The 25850-nt window shown below is 41.0% G+C and overlaps 2 protein-coding genes across 4 annotated transcripts; one reads left to right on the forward strand and one right to left on the reverse strand.

The window, feature by feature from the left end:
- Window positions 1-904: 904 nt before the first annotated feature.
- Window positions 905-17633, reverse strand: LOC139553363 (F-box only protein 33-like). Of its 2 annotated transcripts, none has more exons than XM_071365616.1 (4): window positions 17088-17633; window positions 9126-9236; window positions 8027-8694; window positions 905-5376 (listed from the first exon to the last, which is right to left on the reverse strand). In XM_071365616.1, exons 1-4 carry the CDS (start codon window positions 17513-17515, stop codon window positions 5111-5113), a joined length of 1473 nt encoding a protein of 490 aa, XP_071221717.1. In that variant the 5' UTR covers window positions 17516-17633; the 3' UTR covers window positions 905-5110. The 2 variants fall into 2 exon arrangements, with proteins under 2 accessions (XP_071221717.1, XP_071221718.1); XM_071365617.1 differs by having other exon boundaries at window positions 5268-5405.
- A 4114-nt stretch (window positions 17634-21747) lies between these two features.
- On the forward strand, window positions 21748-25620 carry LOC139553366 (protein FAM177A1-like). 2 transcript variants are annotated; one of them, XM_071365621.1, is made up of 5 exons: window positions 21748-21916; window positions 23081-23257; window positions 23362-23428; window positions 23563-23660; window positions 23784-25620. In XM_071365621.1, the coding sequence occupies exons 1-5, from the start codon at window positions 21914-21916 to the stop codon at window positions 23970-23972; spliced, it is 534 nt and encodes a 177-aa protein (XP_071221722.1). In that variant the 5' UTR covers window positions 21748-21913; the 3' UTR covers window positions 23973-25620. The 2 variants fall into 2 exon arrangements, with proteins under 2 accessions (XP_071221722.1, XP_071221721.1); XM_071365620.1 differs by lacking the exon at window positions 21748-21916 and adding an exon at window positions 22047-22602.
- The last annotated feature ends 230 nt before the right edge of the window (window positions 25621-25850 follow it).

The raw sequence follows: 25850 nt of genomic DNA on the forward strand, positions 1-25850 counted from the left end.
TCTTTGGCTTACAAGCGTCCCCCTTTTTCCTCCAAACATAACGATGGTCAATTGGTCTGATGAAACAAAAATAGAACTGGAGGACATTTCTCCAAAAAGTACAATCTTTGTCCCCATGTGCAGTTGCAAACCGTAGTCTGGCTTTTTTTAATGGCGGTTTTGGAGCAGTGGCTCCTTCCTTAGGACTCGTTTTACTGTGGATATACTTTTGTACCTGTTTCCTCCAGCATCTTCACAAGTTCCTTTGCTGTTCTGGGATTGATATACAGAACGCGTCTCCTTCCTGAGCGGTATGATGGCTGCGTGGTACTGGGGTGTTTATACTTGCATACTATTGTTTGTACAGATGAACGTGGTACCTTCAGGCATTTGGAAATTGCTCCCAAGGATGAACCAGACTTGTGGAGGTCTACAGAAAAATGTGAGGTCTTGGCTGATTTCTTTTGATTTTCCCATGATGTCAAGCAAAGAGGCACTGAGTTTGAAGGTAGGCCGTGAAATATATCCACAGGTACACCTCCAATTGACTCAAATGATGTCAATTAGCCTATCAGAAGCTTCTAAATCCATGACAATTTTCTGGAATTTTCCAAGCTGTTTAAAGGCACAGTCAACTTAGTGTATGTAAACTTTTCCAAACAATTGTTGGAAAAATGACTTGTGTCATGCACAAAGTAGATGTCCTAACCGACTTGCCAAAACTATAGTTTGTAAACAATTTGTGGAGTGGTTAAAAAAAACGAGTTAATGACTTCAACCTAAGTGTACGTAAACCTCTGACTTCAACTGTACACTGGGTTAATGGGAGGTACAATTACACCAAAGGTAAAGCACTGCCATAAACTAGGATCAGCACAGGATTATTGTAATTCAAATTAAGCCAACATGAATAACAAAGCCCATGTTTGTCTTTTGTAATGCTTTTATTCACTGGTTTAAAAAATAACCATTCAACATTCAGCTGGTTTACCCAATATGTCACTTAGGCTTTTCCTTCTTTAGCTATCTTGCATCACTTTTTCAAATCAAAATTCTCTACACTTGGCATTTTCACACCTGCACCAGTGGATTTCCCATTTGCAGATGTACTGTACATATCCAATGCGCTCACTTGAGACATAGTTGACAGAACAGCTGTCCAAATATTTAAACATTTAGCAAAAATGGTAAAACCATCTTAAAGCTTAAACGTTCATAAATAGAACCCCGGAAATATGTTGCATAAGAGTATACATTATGTATTGATATATACAAATACGCAGTTATTTTCTTCCCCGAAAGCTTATAAGGACACAGCCTAGGTGTTCGCACTGCTAGTGCCCCATGGCCACTTCTATGACTTATTTTGCATTAAAATATCCTGATTTTAAACAAATGCACAACATTCATACCACTTAAAACTGGGGCCTGCTGGCCAGTCTCATAGAGACCATGTCTGTAACCCACGGTAGCCTTTGAAACAGAGTTTCACGTCCAAAGAATCAAGATCTTAAAACAATCACATTGTTATTTCCATTTGTAAGTGACAGAAAAATAAAAGCCACTGGATTATATGCGTTTGACTTGGCTGTAATGCAAGCAAGCCATTAAGAGATGTGACATGTTAAGCTCACCTCCCTCCTGACCCCCACAACAGTGAACTGTGGTATGATAGTGGTGCAGGTTTTTAATAATGGAATAAAACAAAACAGAATCCTCACTCAGGTCTCTTCAAGCGTTTACGCTCTTAATAAGGCTGGTACGAGGTCATTTAGCTGTAGCTTTCGCAGTACAATGAGGTTCTACAGGTAACAGTTAACTCGGATGGACCTGCCCTCAAGCAGCTCACTGTCGCTATATAGCTTCCTCCTTTTCTACAAGAGAGATGTGGATTGTGATGGCATATAAAATGTCAAGAAAATAAAATAAAAAATGGGATCCAACTGATTTGTAAACTGTAATAACTTTTCTCCAGAATATAAAAATAAAATACCTCCACTGCTATGCCTGTTAACATGCAAAGTGAGACTGGGCTGCACAACCACTTCACACAGCAAACCATTTTTTCAGCAAAGACCAATTGTGCATCATTTACTGGATCCAATTACCCCTAAAAAAAATATTTAAATAAAAAAAAAACATTTTATACAGACATTTGGCCATTTTCTGTTGGTTTTTAACTCCCCAGTGGAATGTTCCTGACACGTCTCATAGCAGCGTACAGGGCTGAAAGAATCAACCAAACTTGATTTTATCTATACTTAAATGACATTCACTTTTCACAATGAAACTGGTGAGCGAGAGCTCTGTTGTTGACCAAGCCACAGCACAGCTGTGCACCACATGTGGTCCAACTTCACCCCATATTCAGTAGGTATATTTCTAGTAGTATTTGTGGAAGAGCAGTCATAGTAGTACATTTTGGCTGATCAGCCATTGGCCCTGCCCTATGCCAGCACGTTGGCACTTCATAAGGGTCGTTTCCTACAGTTATCTTTGGCAGCTGATGCAGACACGCTGACAGACCGTTTTGTTGAAACCAGTGACTTGTTGGGAAAAAGATTCTTCCTAACTTTCATCATTTATTTTTTAGGTATGGAACACCTCATGGAAAGGTTGTTTCCTGCTCAAGGGTGAGAAAGAGGTACACCATGCTTTGCTTCAAGCACACCATACACCCCCTTCTTTGATGTATGCACTTCTGAAACTTTACACACACAACCAGCCCCCACAACAACAAGAAAATGCAGAAATGCTTTAACGGTAGTGAAATGCTGTACTAGAACTGAACACACAAAAAAAAGAGCAAAAGCTACACTGGATTTAGGCACAGCATTAGGATGTTTTACACATTGTAACAATTAACTGGCATTTGTCATATTCTAACAAGGTCTTACACTACCCCTGTTCAGCATAAACAAGTTAACTCCAAATATAGAATATTATCTACATCCTTTTTGGTGTGGTACTAAAAACAAACAAAAAAACGTAAGAATCCCCCTGTTAACATGTATATAATTTCAATATTCCTTTATCACTTCTCATGCATCAACCGTCGATAGACTACGTAAGTTTAACCCAAGTGGAACCTTGCATGCAGGCTCATATCTTACTGCCACAACTAAACAGGTTAGTAGTGGATCCCATAGGCTGATCGTTACATTGTTTGAACCATGGATCACACACGCACCTTGCCATCCGATGCCAGCTGTTTCTAGGCAAACTTATTTTCCCCTCAATATACAGAACTTTGCATACTGTGTTTCTCTTCCTTGACTAAACTGGCTGGCTTTGGTAGTACCAATGAAAGTTATGGGCACGGAGGAACACTACAAATAGTAATAGCCGACCGACAGCTTCACAAATCACACAAGAACAAGAGAAACCTACACTCCGCTTTTCCAGAATGTTCCAACATCTCAGCAGCACAGAACAACCACAGGTCACCTATTCAAAGCCCCACACACTACTGCGTTATCAGTCAAGACTGGCTCCCGAAGCTTTACAAGCAACAAAAAAAGATTTGGATATATAAGGGGAATTCTAGATAGCAGACAACTTTACACATTAAAAAGGTTGTTATCTTCATATTTACATTCTACCACTGAGCAATCAACCTCAGATTCCCTCTACTACTCTGAGCTCTAAAACGTCAAATACACGATAGAAAACGCCATTAAAAGTATTTTCACAGACGCACATCGAGGATGTTAACCTTTTTAAAAGTTAAGAGGAAACGAGAAGGCGTGTCTAGAAAAATAAAACCAACAACTTCTGGTATGCGTAGTGTTGGAAGACCTCTTCCCACAGTATTAGTATCCAGTATTCAGTCACACCACCACGCACACTGGCCCGCAGATCAACAGAAAGCTTTGATTAAAGATTAAAAGAAAGCCTTCAAATGGACACATTTACTGAAAGTGCAAAAATCCTGAGATTTGGAAGCAAGCAAGCAAATGCTTCCCTCCATCCAACGTTCAGCTGGTGAAACACTGTGGCCCTGGAGTCAGCCAACATAGCTGTGAACAAGAGAAACATGTGCAAGGAGTAGCTTTTTGCCATTGTTTAAACACCGTAATCTTATAAAAAAATGTACGACTAAGTTTGTTTACCCCACATGGTAAAAGGGGCAGATTGGATGGCAAAAACTACTGATACTAGAAAACAAGGGGTTTTCCAAGGCAAATGTGAAGAAAACTGCATTAGACCGACAGACTAGCTGATTGTTTCATAGTATATACATCCTCATCATCTTCATATAATCATGTTTTGCCCACCTGAGAGGATTTTTCTGAGAGCAAACTGCAGCGTACAACTCGCAACGCTAACCCCTGACTTAAGTACTGCAGCAGTACAGTGTGGAAACCTATCATATCCCACCTCTGGGTTGAGAAGAACCAGCAGGATCTTAGTCCCGTAACATAGCAACAATATCATCTCCAAAACACAAAAGTAAAGAGCAGACAGGATCTTGCTGGGCTGGGGGGGGGGCCTAACCACACACTCCATCAGCACGGTCCCTCCCTCTGCCGGAAGACTACAAGACTAATCTCCCATTTTAAAAAAATGTGCACGAACAAGTACACAGGATTCCATCATTGCAAAAAGCCAAGGTGGATTAACCTCTTAACTCAGCACTTGCTGACAGACAAAACACAAAGCAAAAAAGAAAACTTGCAATACAACTAACTAAGCTAGCTGTGTAGAAAAGCCTCCTTGCAACACCAATCGCTCATTTAGCTACTAAACAAATATTCGACTATACTCTCCTAATCATAAGCAGGATATATATAGATAGATATAAATGTAGAGCTAATACTGATAAACACGGCACAAAGGATAAGTTCATGCTACAGAGAAGAAAATAAACACAATTAAAAGATAAACGTATGTAAATGAGATGATCTAACCACCTTATAGGTCCCAAGACAAACACTGAGCATGTGCAGCAGGCAAGACCAGACCAGGGTTGTATTCATTAGGTCATTCAATGGAAAACGTTTTGTAACAGAAAATTTGCGTTGCTTATTGGTGAAGTGGGGTCCCTCCTGTTTAGGTCTTGTTTTCTTTTGTTTGACGCCTAATGAACACGACCCAGATGGCTGCCCGGTCTGGCGGCTGCAGCTCTAGCCTACATGCCCAAGCTGAAGCTCTGCATCTCCCTGTGGAAGTGCTGGGTGGGCTCGCTGAGGACCAGGTTGGAGTCCATAGAAGGGTGCCAGACGCGCCCCAGGCCCAGCGACACCTCCTTCACCAGGTTGTGGACGGGGTCACCCTCCATGAAGACCCTCTGGTCTGGGTCGAAGTCAATGCTCTCCTCGGACACAGCCAGGACCTTGAGGCTGGAGCCACGCAGACGGGAGATGGCCACCAGGTTGTGGGACCACACAGTGTAGCCTGTAGTGTTCAGACAGAGGAGAACGCCACTGTAGAAAGAACATACTGGATACTGAATGTAAAACAACTCCATTTGATCTGTGCTATACATATCAACATGCTGCCAATATGACCTCTATAATACACACACAAGACATTAGGGCTGTCCCCTAATTTTTATTAGTCGACCAAGATACTGTTCTTTCAACCAATCGATAGGTCAGTTTTAAAACATGTATTTTTCCATATACTGACACATCCTATGAGTTTTAACCAAATCAACTATATGCACTGAGCTTGTCTGATGTTTTAAGCAAACCATTTGTTGAAATAATTAAGACACAAATGACTAGAGGGAGTTTGACCGCAATTGATTTGATTGTGCCGGACCTGGCTCAGACATGCTGCGCTGTGTAAAAAATAAATAAATAATAATAAAAAAAGACAGCGAGTGACTGACTAGCTCCCGTTGTCTCGCTCTCCTCACTGCTGCATCGACACCACAGAACATCAACAGTGTATCGCGCTGTCCGTGTTGCAGAAGCTGCAACATAATTTGCCATCTGAATGATAAATTGTGTTACCGAAATCCCTAATCCCTAAATATTCCCTAAACCCTTGCTCTCTTTACGTAACCAATAGGGCCTGACCTACAGCATATCATAATAACATCAATAAATTGGTTAGAAACTCTGAACACCGTAACAGCAAATTGGATGCAGAGGACTGACAGGTAAACTCGAAACGGGATAATGTTTACTTGTTGCTTACTGGTAAAGGGGAAGTCAGATGTGTGGAATAAATTTGACTAGTTGTGGAAAATACTGAAGATCAAGAAAAATGAGGTAAGGAGCAAGTGCTGCGTGCATATTATGTGTCCCAAACAAGTGCTGTTAGATTACAATATCATTTCTCTGACCGTTTGGAACAATGTAAACTACACTAAATACATTATAAGTGGACCAGAGAGTTGGTTGAAAATGCTTAAATGCTTGAATGCATTTCAAATCATGAATGACTGTGATGACATGAATTAATAAATGATTGATTCATGCAGTAGCCTATTAATAGTGCCCTTGACTTTATCCCCCCGTTACGTTAGTCGTATTATAAAATTGATTAAATAAAAACATTTGCTCGGGAGTCTACTCACAATACCCCAAAAAGACAAAGCGAAAACAGGTTCTTAGAAATGTTTGCCCCCCCCCCCCCAAAAAACAAACAAAATACCTTATTTACGTAAGTATTCAGACCCTTTGTCACACACCTGTTTATATAAAGGTCCCACAGTTGACAGCGGAGCTCAATTTCGAGTCTCATAGCAAAGGGTCTGAATAATTATGTAGATAAGCCATCTGTTTTTTAATTTTTTATACATTTGCAAACACTTCTAAAAACCTGTTTTCACTTTTTCATTATGGGGTAGTGTGTAGCTTGATGAGGAAAATGTTTTATTGAATCCATTTCAGAATAAGGCTGTAACGTAACAAAATGTGGAAAAAGTCAAGAGGTCTGAACACTTTCCGAATGCTCTGTAAGTACTGAAATATAGGCCCAAGTTACGATATTTATACTAGACAGGATGCGCTCTTAGACCGACAGCTCAATAGTGGTTATACAAGGCTGCTATACTAAGCCAACTAATGAGAATGAAATTACTTATGATCATAATAATAACAATAAGAAGGAGATCAAGGAAAAAGGGCCAATTGTGCGCCGCCCTGTGGGACTCCCGGGCACAGCCGGTTGTGACACAGCCTGGGATCGAACCAGGGTCTGTAGTGACACTTCAAGCACAGCGATGCAGTGCCTTAGACCGCTGCACCAGTTGGGAGGCTTATGGATGATTTATAAAGTCAGGCACAATTTTCTTGGACAATTAAGGCAAAGTCTGTTTTCTCATCTCTCCTAACTTCGCTGCTGCCTCCACCGCATTGTTCTCAACACCATGCTGGTTAACTATTACGCACTTAGCAACATGGTCTAGTAAAAGGCGCCAATTCAACAGTGTACTGATGTGTTTCAGAACTGAGGACAGTGACTACATTCCAAAGTGTGAGAGGGCGCAGTTGTTAAATGTTTGATTTGTGTTGCACCATTGTTCTTACATAATATAACCATATACAGTTTCAGTAGCACATTTCTTAGACTGCTGGACTGTGTCATCCCCACGGCTTCCACAATGGATCAGTCCACTCAGACAGATGTCTTGTACACCATGATTTTTGTTGCTGTTGTTGCTACTCGGTCGACCAACAGCCTATCGCCCAAAACAATCAATCAACCAGTCGACTAAATGGGGTCAGCCCTACTAGACATTTTATTTTACCTTTATTTAACTAGGCAAGTCAGTTAAGAACAAATTCGTATTTTCAATGACGGCCTAGGAACAGTGGGTTAACTGCCTTGTTCAGGGGCAGAACGACATATTTTGACCTTGTCAGCTCGGGGATTCGATCTAGCAACCTTTCAGTTATTAGTCCAACGCTCTAACCACTAGGCTACCTGCCGCTGCACATAACATTACTCCCAGAAATAACCAGTAATAAATATTTCTATCAGAAAATCTTATAGAACCCATGCCACTGGAAATCAATAATTCCCATTAAAATGTTAGGCCACACTAAAAGAGTGGTGAGCTATGTAATGCTAACATCTGGGCCAGGCTCACCGTGGATGACCAATACAGAGAGGTGTACGCAGCGCCAGGCCAGTAGGACCAGCGGGTCCTCGTTTCGGTTGATGCCAAGGTCAGGGAAGCCGGTGTCATCCCTCATCAGGACGAAGTGGCTCAGGGTCTTGTTGTACTGCTGGGCAATGAGCTCCAGGGTTCCGTCTGTGACCAAGGTGGAGTAGCTGTCCAGGTGGATCCTCTCCAGGGGCAGGCTTGGTTTTAGCACCCTCAGCAGGTCCTGGCTGCACACATCCAGTGCCATCACGTAGACCCGCAGGTTAGCGCTGCGTTGGACCAGGGCCTTCCAGTCGTCCTCACTGGCGGTGCCATCGAGCGGCTTAGCCTCCAGAGCAGCGCCGTTGAGCATCAGGGAGAGGCGGTGTAGCGGAGCACGGTCTCCCCCAGCCAGTAGGTGGCTCAACTCAGAGGTGAAGTCACAGAAGTCGAGGGCCAGGGAACGCAGGTGGACCAGCCGCTCCAGCTCCACAGGGGAGACCAGGCAAGGCAGCTGGTTGTCCAGCAAGCCGAGGTGCTCCAGGGAGCCTGCGCTGTGGTTGGACAGAGAGGCCAGGGAGCAGGGGGTCACCACGCCCAGCATGAAGGCGGACGACAGCCACTTTATCTTCCTGCTGTTAGACAGAACCTCCACTAACAGCTGTTGGATCCTACCCCGGCCCAGAGGAAAACACAGAAAGAAAGTTTGAAAACTTTAGACATTTGTTCTCTGTTCCATTTCTGCAAATAAAAGGCCTACTCACTGACAATGAATACATAAAAAAAAACTGTATGGGCAGACCAGAGATCCTATTAAAATGACCTGTGTGTTCTATGTAATTATATGAGGCAGAATTTCAACTGAGGACAGTTTGTACTGTGATTTTGAACCTAAGTATTTTGCTGTGTGACCTCGAAGAAAAATCAGGATCCTAGCTTTATTAACTCAAATCATTTTCATTGTGTTCTTAAATTTCTTTGTGTGCCGACATTTTTCAATTTAGGCGCAAACATGTTCCTGGTAAAAAAAAAAGTGTAGAGCCCTGCTGTATGCCCTTTTGTTGCCCTGGGCAAGATGTAGCCTTGCCTAAAAGCTACTCACTCTTTGATTTTCTTGCCTCCTTGGTCAACCTGCTGGAGATCGGCACTGTCCAGAATGCCCTCATCCTGAAGAATGCAGGTATCCCCATACAGACTCAGCTTCTGGAGATTTCTGAGAGAAGGAGCGAGAGAGAAAGGGCCGAGAGAGAGAGGGTGTGTGTGTGTGTGTGTGTGTGTGTGTGTGTGTGTGTGTGTGTGTGTGTGTGTGTGTGTGTGTGTGTGAGAGAGTGAGAGAGGGCCGAGAGAGGTGGGTTGGGGGGCGGGGAGAGAGAGATATGAGCTTTGGTCAAAACCGGACACAAATCAGCCATAGTGGAGGTCTGTGATAGTATGTTGCAGACCACAATTAGAACAAACACAATCAAACAGTATACATGTCCTCACCAATTTGCCAGAAGGCCTCTGACAATAAATACCTTTCAACATCACACACTGGTGTCCACCACAAACCTAGCGGACTAAATTCCACTCCATGGTGACTTCCTTCACCATTGAACGGAGTTTGGTCCACTACCACAAACCCAGCTTCCCGCCTTTGATTGTGCCACTAAATATCTCAAACAAGTGTGTTGTAATTGAATGAACACTGGAATTACTTATCAACAAAGAAATGCCTCAAGACACCTTTAAGCCATCTCTGCAGCAGTGCAAGTGTAACTTTTCAGGACACAAATGTGTCCAAAAGATATTAGCATATTGAAAGTACACGTTCGAAAAGACAGAGTTGCATATCACCAGGGTTGGGGAGTAACGGATTACATGTAGTCCATTACATGTAAGTGACTACGAAAAAACGAACTGTCATCCGTTTCCAGCAAAAATATTGTAATCTGGTTACAGATAATTTTGAAAAACTAGATTACTTTAAGGATTACATTAAGGATTACTTTTGAATTCAGAAAGGATGTTTGCGGGGGGGAAAAAATAATAAAAAAACGGACACTTCTGTTCTCAATGACATTCAAATCAGCATTGAAAAGGGTGCAAGTTTAAATGTATTCAACATGTGCGAGTCTGACCATAAGTCAGAGACCACTATGATGACAAACCAAATGTGTTTGATGGATCGCGGGAAAACAGCAGGAATATACGTTTGTAGGCTACAGTCCAAGCTACGTCTTCCAATGGTGTGACTGCTATCGGCATCCAAAGATCATCCAACTTGAATAAATGCTTGGAGGCGAGGATGACAGCAGGTGTAGTCTACAACGATAAAGATATCACTTATTGATATCTACATAGCAGCAGTGTGATTCACAATCAATCACACTTGTGAGGCGTCTGAAAAATAGACAAGTACATTAGAGTGTCTAGTTTGAGAAACAGACGCCTCACAAGTCTCCAACTGACTGGTGTTTTGCCGGTATTATTTAATGAACCTGTCTCAATGTCAACAGTGAAGAGGTGACTCCGGGATGCTGGCCTTCTAGGCCGAGTTATTCTGTCCAGTGTGTGTTCTTTTGCCCATCTTAATCATAATTTCATTGGCAGTCTAAGATATGGCTTTTTCTTTGCAACTCTGACTAGAAGGCCAGCATCCCGGAGTCACCTCTTCACTGTTGATGTTGAGACTGGTGTTTTGCAGGGTACTATTGAATGAAGTTGCCAGTTGAGGACTTGAGGCGTCTGTCTAGTTTGAGAAATACTCTAATGTACTTGTCCTCTTACTCAGTTGTGCACTGGGGCCTCCCACTCTTTCTATTCTGGTTAGAGCCAGTTTGCGCTGTTCTGTGAAGGGAGTAGTACACAGCGTTGTACGAGATCTTCAGTTTCTTGGCAATGTCTCACATTAAATAACCTTCATTTCTCAGAACAAGAATAGACTGACGAGTTTCAGAAGAAAGTTTTGGTTTGTCCATTTTGAGCCTGTAATCAAACCCACAAATGCTGATGCTCCAGATACTCATAGTCTAAAAGCCTTTAATCAGCACAACAGTTTCAGCTGTGCTAACATAATTGCAAAAGGGTTTTCTAATGATCAATTAGCCTTTTAAAATTATAAACTTGGATTTGCTAACACAACGTGCCATTGGAACACAGGAGTGATGGTTGCTGATAATGGGCCTCTGTATTAGAGGTCGACCGATTATCATTTTTCAACGCCAATACCGATTATTAGAGGACCAAAAAAAGCCGATACCGATTAATCAGCCAATTTTTTAAAATTTGTAATAATGACAATTACAACAATACTGAATGAACACTTATTTTAACTTGATACATCAATAAAATCAATTTAGCCTCAAATAATGAAACATGTTCAATTTGGTTTAAATAATGCAAAAACAACAAGTGTTGGAGAAGAAAGTAAAAGTGCAATATGTGCCATGTAAGAAAGCTAACGTTTAAGTTCCTTGCTCAGAACATGAGAACATATGAAAGCTGGTGGTTCCTTTTAACACGAGTCTTCAATATTCCCAGGTAAGAAGATTTAGATTGTAGTTATTATAGGACTATTTCTCTCTATATGATTTGTATTTCATATACCTTTGACTATTGGATGTTCTTATAGGCACTTTAGTATTGCCAGTGTAACAATATAGCTTCCGTCCCTCTCCTCGCCCCTACCTGGGCTCGAACCAGGAACACATCGACAACAGCCACACTCGAAGCAGCGTTACCCATGCAGAGCAAGGGGAACAACTACTCCAAGTCTCAGAGCGAGTGACGTCACCGATTGAAACGCTATTAGCGCGCACCCCACTAACTAGCCAGCCATTTCACATCGGTTACACCAGCCTAATCTCGGGAGTTGATAGGCTTGAAGTCATAAACAGCGCAATGCTTGAAGCATTGCGAAGAGCTGCTGTCAAACGCATAAAGAAAGGCATTGATGTTTATGGTTAGGTACATTGGTGCAACGACAGTGCTTTTTTCACAAATGCGCTTGTTAAATCATCACCCGTTTGTCGAAGTAGGCTGTGATTCAATGAGAAATTAACAGGCACCACATCGATTATATGCAACGCAGGGCATGCTAGATAACTACACATGGTTGATGATTTACTAGTTTAACTAGTGATTAGGTTAAGATTGATTGTTTTTTTATAAGATAAGTTTAATGCTAGCTAGCAACTTACCTTGGCTTCTTGCTGCCCTCACGTAACAGGTAGTCAGCCTGCCACGCAGGCTCCTCGTGGAGTGCAATGTAAGGCAGGTGGTTAGAGCGTTGGACTAGTAACCGGAAGGTTGCAAAAACAAATCCTCGAGCTGACAAGGTAAAAATCTGTCGTTCTGCCCCTGAACAAGGCAGTTAACCCACCGTTCCTAGGCCGTCATTGAAAACAAGAATGAGTTCTTAACTGACTTGCCTAATTAAATAAAAGGGGTAAAAAATGTATCAAATAAAAGTTTTTTAAAATAAAGAAAACATTTTTAAAAAGAAAAGAAAAAATCTGCAAAATCGGTTTAACTAATCCAAAAAAAACGATTATGAAAACTTGAAAAATCGGCCTGAATTAATCGGTCGACCTCTACTCTGTATGCCTATCAGCCGTTTCCAGCTACAATAGTCATTTACAACATTAACAATGTCTTTCTGATCAATTTGATGTTATTTTAAAAATGGACAATTTTTTGTCCAAAAACAAGGACATTTCTAAGTGACCCCAAACTTTTGAACGGTAGTGTGACACACAAACACGTCAAAGTTTTAAAACACCTACTCATTTAAGGGTTTTTCTTTATTTTTTACTATTTTCTACATTGTAGAATAATAGTGAAGACATCAAAACTATGAAATAACACGTGGAATCATGTATTAACTAGGGATGCACCAATATGACATTCCGATACCGATATTTTCCTTGCCAAAACACCCGATACCGATAAACGATATTGAAAATTTTGGCGCCATTTTAAGCATTCTTGTACAGTTAAATAGTTGAAAACACACACAAATAAGTTATTTTGTTGGCATATACGTATGTCCCCATTACCAGTAAAACATAATCAAAACCTATTTCATTTATTGCTGTGCCATTTCGTTGTTCATTTGTTCAGTCGTTATATTCTCAACCAGGATTTCATCATACATGTCAAGCAGTGAAGTTTCAGCGCAGTCTGTCCGTGGCCTCTCTTTCTCGGTGCGCACTGTTACTGTGTCCTTTTCCATCTTGTCCAGCTGTGTTTAACATTTCACATAAACCCCGTTTCTTGTCTGCATCGAAGTAGCGGTCCTTGTACCTAGCATCGAGCATGGTGGCGACACAGTAAAGAGGCTCAGAGAGAATTCCTGTTAACGAAGTAGCGGTTCTTGTACCTAGCATCGAGCATGGTGGCGACACAGTAAAGAGGCTCAGAGAGAATGCCACCGAAAAGCTTGTTCACAGCCTCTAGTAGAGTACTTTTGCACGTTTTAACCCCGCGGTCTGTGTTGGCAGTTTTGTTGAGCAGGCGTTTCAATGACATGACAGATGGTATCACGTCTGCTGCAGATGCAGTTGATGAGCTTATTTCTCGAGTCAGTTGTTCAAATGGCGCTAGGAGTGTGTTCATGTTTCCAAGTTTCAAACATGTTCTCAAATGCCATTGAAATGGCAGCAGCAGTATGAGAACCAGCACATTCTTGAGCATGCAATACAGCTTTTCTCAGTACGAAATCCTTGTCGACCCACTATGCTGTCAGACTAAGCGCGCTCATGGGGCTGACATAGCTGGTCCAACTGTCAGTCGTGAAGCTAATAGCATGGATGTGCGTTTCAACAAAACTAACTCTAGTAGGGCAACATCTGAAAAATAGCGCCTACTTGGTAGTGTGCACCGGGGCTCGAGGTGCTCGACCAGTCGGCAAAAGCAAACATCATCCACGACAGAGAACGGTTGATTGTGAAGGGCAATGAACTCCATTATCTTGGCGTTAATGGATTTTGCCTTTGAGTTGTCTCGCTGAAATGTTCTTACTCTTTCAAATGACTGCTGGACTTCAACTTGTTTAGTTGTTGGAAGTGTGTGCTTAGTTTTTTTCTGCTTTTGTTCTAAGTAGTTGCTGAATGTCTGGGGGTGATGCACTTTCAAATGACTAATTAGGTTTGTGGTATTGAACGATTTCACTTTCTCCTCGGGAAATAGCAGCACAAACGTTGCATATAGCCTTTCTGTTATCTTCCTTTGAAACTTCAAAATAGATTCACACAGCAGACATTGTGGGCTAGGTTAGGAATGCTGTGTTGCACGTGTAACGCTGTATTTTTCGTGGCGTCATTACGTCATCCACCTATGTTATATAGGTATGCATGTCAGCTTTGACATCGGTTTTGCACATTGACGTTAAACTGGACATCGGGCCAATGCCGATGTTGGCATTTTTAGCTAATGTCGGCCGATTCCGATATGCTTACCAATATATCGTGCATCCCTAGTAGAAACCAGAAGAGTGTTAACCAAATCAAAATATATTTTATATTTGAGATTCTTCAAAGTAGCCACCCTTTACCTTGACAGCTTTACACACTTCGCATTCTCTCAAACAACTTCATGAGGTAGTCAACCTGGACTGCATTTCAATTAACATGTGTGCCTTCTTAAAAGTTAATTTGTGGAATTTCTTTCCTTCTTAATGTGTTGTGACACAGTATGGGGGGAGGGGGGGGGGGGTTATACAGAAGATAGCACTATTTGGTAAAAGACCAGGTCCATATTATGGCAAGAACAGCTCAAATAAGCAGAGCGAAACGACAGACCATCATTACTTCAAGACATAAAGGTCTGTCAATACAGAACATTTCAAGAACTTTGAAAGTTTCTTCAAGTGCAGTCGCAAAAACCATCAAGCGCTATGATGGTTCTACAGCTGCACCATCGAGAGCATCCTGACTAAGAGACTTGTTTGGGCAAAGAAAAACACACAATGGACATTAGACTGGTGGAAATTTGTCCTTTGCTCTGAAGTCCAAATTTGAGCTTGTTGGTTCTAACTGCTGTGTCTTTGTGAGATGCAGTGTGGTTGAACAGATGATCTCTGCATGCGTATTTCCCAATGTAAAGCATGGAGGAAGTGGTGTGATGGTGCTTTGCTGGTGATACTGTCAATGTTCGATTTAGAATTCAAGGCACACTTAACCAGCATGGAAACCACAGCATTCTGCAGTGATACGCCATCCCATCTGGTTTGGGCTTAGTGGGACTATCATTTGTTTTTCAACAGGACAATGACTCAACACACCTCCAGGCTGTGTAAGGGCTATTTGATCAAGTAGGAGAGCGATTTAGTGCTGCATCAGATGATCTGGCTTCCACAATCCCTCAACCAAATTGAGATGGTTTGGGATGAGTTGGACCGCAGAGTGAAGGAAAATCAGCCAACAAGTTCTCAGCATATGTGGGAACTCCTTCAAGACTGTTGGAAAAGCATTCCAGGTGAAGCTGGTTGAGAGAATGCCAAGAGTGTGCAAAGCTGTTATGATGGCTAAGGTTGGCTGCTTTGTTTGACACTTTTTTGGTTACTACATGATTCCATGTGTTATTTCATAGTTTTGATGTCTTCCCTATTATTCTACAACGTAGAAAATAGTAAAAAAAAAAAAAAAAACTTGAATGAGTAGGTGTTAAAACTTTTGACCGGTAGTGTATATCCATTGATTATTGAAGAATATAACTTAAATGCCTCATGAGCTTAGTTCATCTGTCACACTCCATGAGAACCCAACAAAATATAAGCTTGTTTTTCACCAATGTTTGTAAACATTGGAAATGTAAACAAACGCTGGATAAAACTATTTTGATATCATGGATGGTCAGTTCTTGCATCAATAGCTCTGTCTATTAATCTGAGAGTGGTTTCATTTCTCCAGGCCCATCCCTGAGTTTTTTACCAAAAACAGAGGCGGGGCGACCCTTTTGTTATTGTTTCATCTGGATTTGCTCTTAACACAGCTGCATATTATGAATATATCAAAGTGTCACCAACAAAAAAGTAAACAATAGGCCTATAGCAAATGCAGCATATGGCATTCATTTTTCAAATGTAAACAGCACTGTCAATAGTGCTCAAAGCATGCCGTTCCATGAGCGCAGCATTTATTTTTCAACTCGAATCAATGAGCCCAATCAATCCTCCATGACAACAAAATCATAAACAACATTAGGGATGGCTAATAAATCCTTAGTTTTGGGGTTATGCTCAAGTAAAACAACTTGGCTAATCTATACCTCCAAGTCCTATTCTTGAAGATCACGTAGTATAACATTTATTGGAATGCCTGAACTTCGGTTATTAATGTAAAGATATAATTTAATCGTATTATTATTATGTAGTAGAAAGCAATGGGTTAGAAGAGGCCTAAATAACCAACCCATAAAGTAAAATGTAGCATCCATATAAGGCCAGCTATGTAAACTATAACATTGATTTATCCTGCAATAGATATCGTTCAATTGGTAACATACATTTTTGCATTCTTCTTATGCCTCTTAAGGGGAAGTCATCTAAAAGTAACTTAATGTAATCACATTACGTTACCGAGTTTGGGCAATCCAAAAGTCACGTTACTGATTACTATTTTGGACAGGTAACTAGTAACGGATTACATTTAGAAAGTAACCCACCCAACCCTGAATGACAGCATGCTGCCAATGTCATTGTTGACCTCAGTGGTTGAGCCTAGCTAGATTCCATGAGCATGACCACCACTGCTGCAATGTTGTTCAAATGTCATTTAAAAAACTCCTTGCAACATTCTTCGCACAGCAAGCAGAAAAACAGACTTCAAACTGACATGCCTTTTCCAAGTAGTTAGATTACAACTTGAACAGACTGAAAACCACACAAGCAGTATAACGTTAAGCAGAAATCGTTAGAGTAACGACATGACCCGATTACGTAATGATAGTTTGTTTATAGCTAGGCTAGCTACTTAACGTTAGCCGACTACGACCCAACAAACACTCAAATTGACATGTACGGAGTTGCTGACTCAATTTGCTTTAAACATGTATTGAATAATTGTAGTAACTATCCAACTACCTGTTGTTTCGAATACATCCGAGCACACACAACACCTGTTCCAAATAGGTGATCATTGCGTCTTTCCAGCGATCAAGCAATTGAGGGTCGCGTTCTACAGGTTCTATCCTGCCCTCCACTCCGCTCAGTGGGCTTAGATATCCGTCCACAGGGGTAACCTCGAGATGTAGCTCCCGCACGAAAGAGCCAAAGTTCCTCATGAGAAATTCTAATCTTGGGGTCTGTTCGGAGCCAGAGCCTTCCCGGTTTGCACCACCTCCGACACGCAACTTCAGCTCCGTCCAAAGCGATGGGTAAAACAGACACTCCCTCCAGCGAGCGCACACGGACGAGGCCCGAAGCTTGTCACGGTCGGACAAGAATGAAAATATATGGACGATAAGCTCGCTAGGTAAAGCCATGGCTCCGACACACCCGTACAAAGCCATGGCGCAGACCACTAAACTACTGTATTAATCGCGGACAGAAAGTGTAAATATAACCGTTGTAAAATTGTGCGACAACAGTCCAGTTCCGGTACTCGCTCTCAGTAAAACTAAACAGCCAGCAGATTTGCGTTCAATACTATTGGATCATACCACTTATGACTACGTGGGGATGAAAACAATACTCTGCAATGTTCCACATTTGAAAACAGGCCGACATCATTTATGTTTAAGTTACATATTCATATGTTAGATCATAATTTGTTTAACTTATATATTCATATGTTTGATATACTTTCATTTTCTGTAGAATATGTTGTTAATTTAGTTGTCATCTGCAAATATAGTTATTTTATCAAACCATTTGCAGTAGTGGTTTGGCCCAATTACTTATTTTCGCCATACCTCTCAAGTGCGCAAGGGGGGGAACTTTTACTGCAGTTGAGTCCCCCACATAAGGGGGCATTTTATTGAATTCTCTGCCCACGACAAGACCACCTCGTTTTCTCTTTGCACACTCTCTTTACCGTTACAGTGTAGGATACCATATTATTGACCTAACTAGCACAGCCAATGCTGTAGAAATGTAAAAGGAATTGTTTTTCAAGGACAATATCCAATAGCAGATACCTTCATCACATTTAGGGGTATTTGATTGAATGCCATATTCACATATTTGGTTGCATCCAACAATTTCTTATCTGTAAACTGATGGAATGGGAAAAAATAAACAATCAAGTCGAGGCAGGAATCATGGTGTAATTGAATGCCGAGTTTGAAATGAGAAGTGCATCATGTAGAGAAGGAGAGAAAATGGCATCTTTGGGCTGGATGGCCTGTAAGATAAAGGACCGGTAAAAAATGAGGAAAGTGGAACATATGAGTAAATATGGAGTGGGTGATTGCACAAGCCTGCAAGATCTGATGAGGGAGAAAATGGTGGACAAGGAGAAAAGTGGAACATGTTTTGAGTGAATATGGAAAAGAGGACCATACAGAACTTTTGGAAGAGCTACAGAAGGAAATTGAATGTGACGAGAGTGAGGATGAAGTACCTGCGGTGAAGACCGCCGAGTTGGAGCCTCGTCCCGATGATGACAAGGATGATTCCGGCCCAGTGGGAGTGAGATTTGTGGAGAGAATGGGTACTTGTATTCTGGCTGATCCATATGTGGTTTCAGGTTGGATGGAAAAAGAGGTTTGGGACTGTTGAGTTGGTGAAAGTAACTCAACAGTGATTTATTGTGTTTCTTCCATCCAGAGGGAGAGGGCGCTCCGGACCATGCGATTAGGGACAAGAACTGTGACTTGCTTTGCTCTTCGAAGCAGGGCGCTGTTGAAAGGCGTGATAATGGGGTGGCATTAAGTATTGCGGAAGATCAGCTGAAATGGTAGATTCCTGGTGTCTGTGAGGCCCGCCGTTTGGTGCGATGCAGACCTGGTGGAGAGCGTGGTGAAATGGAGAAGACATTGGCTGTTCTGCTGAGTTTTGATGCAGAGTCTTTGCACAAGACCAAGTTAGCATGTGTTAGTTATCCCGTGAGAGTTTTTGTTCCGAAAATACTAGTGTTATAGGTGCCAAGCTTATGGTCATGTTGCAGCAGTGTGTAGGAGGGAGATTCCTAGATGTGAGAAGTGTGCAGGAGGGCATGAGATTAAGGAATGTGTAGTATCGGTGGAGAAAGTTGTGTGTGTAAACTGTGGGGGTGCCCATGGCACTGGAGATCGGAGGTGTCCGGTGAGAGAAAGGCAGGTTGAGGTTTCCAGACGTCAGAGTAGTACAGAAAGTGTCATATGCTGAAGCAGTGAAGAAAGTTGTAGAGAAAGATGGGTACAGGGTGAGAGATCCTGAGGGGATTCCTGTGAGTAGGCAGAGACCAATAGAGAGGGATGGGAATAACATGTGCTTCAGTAAGGTGGGTTTCTTAGCATTCATAGCCATGGTTGTCAGCTGTACTGTAGAAATGGAACATAAGTCACATAAAATAAAGGTGGTGGTGGCAGCTGCAGAGAAGTACTTAGGATTGTGGGGTTGTACTGCAGAAGATTTGCAGGGGGTGTTCTGTCCTCCCAGACCATTGGCCTAGAGTAGGATTAAATAGTGGAATGGGGTGGTGAGTTTTTTAGTGAGGGTTAATAGTTGGCAGGGTAATGTTCCTTTTTCCCAATTTTGTATTACCGGAAGTTAATGTAGGTAGGGCATGACTGGCCTCACACTCCAGTACAGTAGGTGGCAGTGTATTCCCGTAAAAGTTGGTTGCGATCCGCCAACCCAATACCGAAGAAGAATGGACAAAAGTAGTGGTGAAGAATGGAATGAAAAATAAGTGTCGATAATTGAAGGGGATGATAGTATATCAGACAAGGATTCGTTTCTTGTTGGGATGCGATTTTTTGAAAAGGGTGATTATCTGGGAAATCAGTTTGGCGTCTCGAAGACGGTAAATTGTAGCCTGTCAGGAAAAGTCAAATCAAATCAGAGTGACCAGGCGTGGGCTTGTCCCTGATTAATTGTGTGTCTGAGGAACAGGGCAGTGGGCCTCACAAGAATCGAGTCACCCGAAGTATCATGCTTCAAACACCGGAGTAGGGGTAGGGCACCTGTTTTAAGGGAGTTATCTCTGGGTTGTCAATGGAAACTGAGGAAAATCTTGCGAAAGGAATCCCTTGCGACAAGAATCCCAGGTGTGGTTAGTGCCCGTCACTTGACCCGCATGGTGGATGGAAGAAAATGTGTTCTATTTTTTTTTATGATGTCACATATTTTTTTAATGATGTCACCTTTTGTTACGTTACAGGCTTATTCTAAAAATGTATTAAAATGTTTTCTCATCTATCTACACACAATACCCCATAATGACAAAGCAAAAACCGAAAAAACCTTATTTACATACTGTAAGTATTCAGACGCTTTACTATGAGACTCAAAATTGAGCTCAGGTGCATCCTGTTTCCATTGATCATCCTTGAGATGTTTTTACAACTTGGGAGTCCACCTGTGCTAAATTCAATTGACTGGACATGATTTGGAACGGCACACACCTGTCTATATATTGTCCCACAGTTGACTGTGCATGTCAGAGCAAAAACCAAGCCATGAGGTCGAAGGAATTGTCCGTAGAGCGCCGAGACAGGATAGTGTCGAGGCACAGATCTGAGGAAGGGTACCAAAACATTTCTGCAGCATTGAAGGTCCCCAAGAACACAGTGGCCTCCATCATTCTTACGTGGAAGAAGTTTTGAACCACCAAGAGTCTTCCTAGAGCTGGCCGCTTGGCCAAACTGAGCAATCGGGGGAGAAGGTCCTTGGTCAGGGATGTGACCAAGAACCCGGTGGTCACTCTAACAAAGCTACAGAGTTCCTCTGTTGAGATGGGAGAACCTTCCAGGACAACCATCTCTGCAGCATTTCACCAATCAGGCCTTTATGGTAGATTGGCCAGACGGAAGCCACTCCTCAGTAAAAAGCACATTACAGCCTGCTTGGAATTTGCCAAAAGGCACTTTTTATATTCACACATTCAACAGACATTCAACAGACATTCGCCAAAAGCCATTTAAAATTGTAAAAATCAATAACTAACTCATTGTCACAGAAACGTAAAAATAGATATAGTTTATTCTATACATTTCTAGCATACTTTTACAACCTTTGTTTTGAAGAAAAAAAATCTAGTTTTGATGGAAATACATAACATCTATAAAATGCCATTTTAAACAGTATAAATCAATAATTAATTCACAGTTTGTCACAGAATCATCAAATTAGGTATGGTTTATTCTATAAATTTCTAGTATACTTTTACAACCTTTGCCTTGAGTAAACATTCCAGTTCTGATTTGATAGAAATACATAAAATCTATAAAATGCCATTTAAAGAAGTATAAATCAATAACTAATTCACCGTTTGTCACAGAAACATCAAACTAGGTATTATTTTTCTATAAATGTCTAGGATACTTTTACAACCTTTGTTTTAGGGGAAAATTCCAGGTTTTCATTTTATAGAAATACATAAAATATATTTACATATTTCTATAAAATCAAAACTGGAATTTGTATTCAAAACAAAGGTTGTAAAAGTATGCAAGACGTTTATAGAATAAATCATATCTAGTTTGATGATTATGTGACAAACGATTAATTAGTTATTGATTTTAACATTTGTAAATGGCCTTTGGCGAATGTTCGAATGTGTGAATATAAAACCAACTTTACCTCGGTTCTTTAGTGACCATAGAGTTGGGACACCCATTTAAAGTCCCATCTTCAATTTTATTGAGGAACATTCCATTGTTAGTTAGTACTTCAACATTATCAAAATGAAATGAATGTTGTAAAAGTGTATGGTATAAATTACAGCAGCGTTTCTTAAAGAATGGGTCGCAGCGGACCTGTTAATGGTGAGTCGCCACGTAAATATATAATTATTTCATTAATTACTGGAATTTATTTGGCCAAGTGGCAACTGCGCTCTCTGCTTAGCAGCGGTCTCTGCTCAGTTTGGCAGCTGCGCGAGTGGGAGAGGTAGAGGGAGATACCCGTGTTCTTCGCGGTTTACCGGATATTTTTTTCTGCAGTTTTGTTGAAGATCACTCCGCGACCCACACGCTGCAGCGCTGTCGTTCATGCCACTGACTTATTATTCCCACTCGCCATCACTCACCGCTGTCACGAAATGGACTCATGCTAGCCACAAGTTCTGACTGAGCTCAATCGTCATGAAACGCAAATACAGTGATTACTTTTTGTCTCATTCATACAAACTTTGAGAAATAACGAGGAGCGCCCACAATGTGTTTTGTGTGGGGAAGTGCTTAAAAATGAGTCTCTCATAACGAACAAATTAATAAAACGACACGACCAAACATCCAGGCAAAACATGACGGTAAACCCAGGGAGTTCTTTCAGAACAGGGCAGAATGCTTCAGGAAACAGTGCTTCGATTTTTTGCAAGATCAGTTGTCTTGAACAAACTGATGTTGGAAGTAGGACACTTCCGAGTTGATTTGAACGCGGCATAAGAACGGCGTCGCTGTATCTCTCTAATGTCATCATCTCTTTGTGGCAAGCTATGGACACTGAAAAGGTGTGATTATTCAAATGTTATACCTGTTCTCATGAGTTTAGCCAACAAAAAAACGACTGTGTGTGTGTTTTTTTTAGCTAGCTGGCTAGCTACTTCATTGTACTGTAACGTTAGCCTCAGCAGCTGGCTAGTAGCTATCTAGCTAGTAGGAAGCTGTCTCGAACAGGAATAAATATGTACATTCTGTTGCCAATTCGTTCACAATTGTATATTTATACGACATGCATAGCTAGCTACCATAGTAACAGCCACTAGCACGCTTTCATTCGCTACGGTACGAATTAAACACTCATAGAAACTGCTTGAATAAACATGCTGCGTTGGAATGTTTTCATTCAAATGCGTGACAAATGTCAACAACCATAATGTAGCTGCTATTCTTTCTAGTAGTTAAATTATGATAGTAAAATTCTGTTTCTACCAGCTGTATGTAACCAAACACGTCTGGAGAATGAACTGTTGTTATGATGATTGACAGAGCTCCAATATGGTGAAGGAGTTTGAGAGTGTGGAGCTGGGAGACATGGGGATGAAGAAGCAGAAGGTGCCCCGTAGAACGATTTACTTTGCCAGTGGCGAGACCATGGAGGAATACAGCACAGATGAAGATGAGGAAGTGCAAGTTTCTATCGCTGTTAAGACCTCAGCTGACCCGGTTGGTTTCTCTGGACTTTACTCCATGACATGCACTTGAATATAATGAATAATTCCCACATTTTGTTAACTTTGTTTTCTTATTGTGTCATGTTTTTGATACAGTCCAAGTTGAATTGGGGTCCATACTTTTGGTTTCACATTTGGAGAGTGGCAACCTCCACTATTTCAGGTAAATGTGGTATTTTGTATACTACACTCTAAAGATAAACATGTATGATGAGTGACTTAAAATGTAGCCTATATAAATTGAATGTTCTGTGTGTTTTTAATACTGTGCCTCTGCCTTGTGCTTTTTACTTTCAGTTTGTGACTATCTTGGGGAGAGAATGGCCTCATTGTTCGGAATTACCTCACCCAAGTACCAGTATGCTATTGACGCGTACTACAGAATGAAAAAGGAGGTACGTTGTTGTCTTGTCTTTGTGGAAAGCATCTGTTTACAGACCTTGGAATGCTTCATTACTTCTAATTTGTTACTACTACTTTGTAATATCCCTGCTTCTCATTCATGTTGTGACTGACAGGAGGATGAGGAGGAGGAGGAGAACCGGCTGTCTGAGGAGGCAGAACGTCGTTTTGAGGAGGAGCACAACCAGGAGATCCAGCAGCCAGCCATGGAGCAGCCGGAGGGCAAAGCCTCCTTCGTCAGCTTCGAGCTGGATCAAGATCCCACACCTGATGCCAACAGATGTCCTGCCCCCATCCCCACCTAACAGTTCAATTAAATAGGTGTTTCCATTTTTCTCATTTCCCGATGTTGCCTGCTCAGCCTTTTTTTTTTGCTACAGCATAGAATTCTTATTTTTATCATATTGATTTAATGATGTATCCTCAACATTCTTTCAGTGTACTTTTCTTATTTTTGCCTAAATGATCATGTTCTATGTAAGTCACGGATTTAAAAAAAATATATATATACATTTTTTAGTTGCTGCGTTGTAAATATGCATGAACTTTTGTGTGCAATGAACATTGCTGTGCTGTGTGTCAGTGACAATGAATGAGCACATCTGATGCTGATTTGAACTATTTGCAGGTTTAAGAAAGGTCTTTGATTTATTTTTTCAGGTACATAACATTGTTACACAATAAGTTAGCAGCTATTTTCAGCCAGTTAGCGGCGATATAAGTTACCTTTTTCTAAAACCATTCCAGATGTGCACAATGTTATAGGAATAGTACAGATTTATTTGAATGGAAAATTATTTATATTCATGGCCAACCATGAAAATCTATTTTCATTTCAGAATGCCCACAATTATGTTACTGTGTTACTATGAGAAGTTATGCACAGTGCTTTTCAGAGTCCATCAATTTAATGTTGTGATCTGTCCCCAGGCCTTTAATGTAATAACTTCACACGTTGCTCATTGGCATCTGTGCGAAGACTTTAGACATTACTGTTGTCCAGGGCCGTATATTAGAAATACAGTGAGCTCCAAAAGTATTGGGACAGTGATTATTTGTTGTTTTGGCTCTGTACTCCAGCACTTGGAAATTGAAATTATACAATGACTGACTTTTTGTACATGGTCCCCTAAAATGCGGGAACTAAAAGTATTGGAACAAATTCACCAATGTATTTGGTCTGATATTCCTAACACAATTTGGGCACAAAATAATCTGAAACACAAACAAAACAGCAAATGACTCCAACGAGTTTGTAGAGTCATACGCTTGATGTAATCATTATGTGCTAAGAATATGGGACCAAATAAACTTTTGACAACTTTGAATCACAAGTGAATTTGTCACAATACTTTTGGGCCCCTAAAATGGGGGGGGGGAGACCATGTACAAAAAGTGCTGTCATTTCTAAACGGCTCATATGGATGAAAATACCTTCAAATTAAAGCTGACAGACTGCATCGAAAGTGCTGGAGTACATAGCCAAAACAAAACATGTGTCACTGTCCCTATCCTTTTGGAGCGCACTGTATCTCTGCTAGAGCTGACCTTATCTGCTATTGTCCCTTCTCAGTGTACAGGGCTTGAGAGGGATGCCTAAGGTAAAGCCAAACATGATAAATTAATGTTAAAATCTGCTACTCTCTTTTGGAATGCAGTATTGTCAAGATAACTACTTTTTACCGTGTGTAAAGTTGCCCAAAGAGTTTGAAATGCCAAGAGACACTTTATCAAGACAGATGTTAAACAATTTATTTTCCCACCCTACTGTACTATGTACACACGAGGAAAGAAAATCTTAGAGTCCAACATACTGAAGAAAACAAATATTTTCTAATTTATTAATGTAAACCGGTTTCATTTGAAAGCTTTTTATAATAATTTGTGTAAAATACATAGTATTTTCTTTTTTTATATGAACTGTACATTAATAAACATTTAAATTACATACAACTGTCTTGCCAAGTCCACAGTAGTGTGTGTCAAGAATCTTCAACTGTAACATACAGTCCATTCGGGAAGTATTCAGACCCCTTGACTTTACCACTTTTTAACTTTTTTTTTTACGTTAGTCTTATTCTGAAATTGATTTTTTTTAAACATTCCTCAATCTACACATAATACCCCATAATGACAAAGCAAAAACAGACCTTTAGAAATGTTAACAAATATATCAAATGAAA

This window comes from Salvelinus alpinus, chromosome 25, assembly GCF_045679555.1.
Source record: "Salvelinus alpinus chromosome 25, SLU_Salpinus.1, whole genome shotgun sequence".
Lineage (NCBI taxonomy): Eukaryota > Metazoa > Chordata > Actinopteri > Salmoniformes > Salmonidae > Salvelinus > Salvelinus alpinus.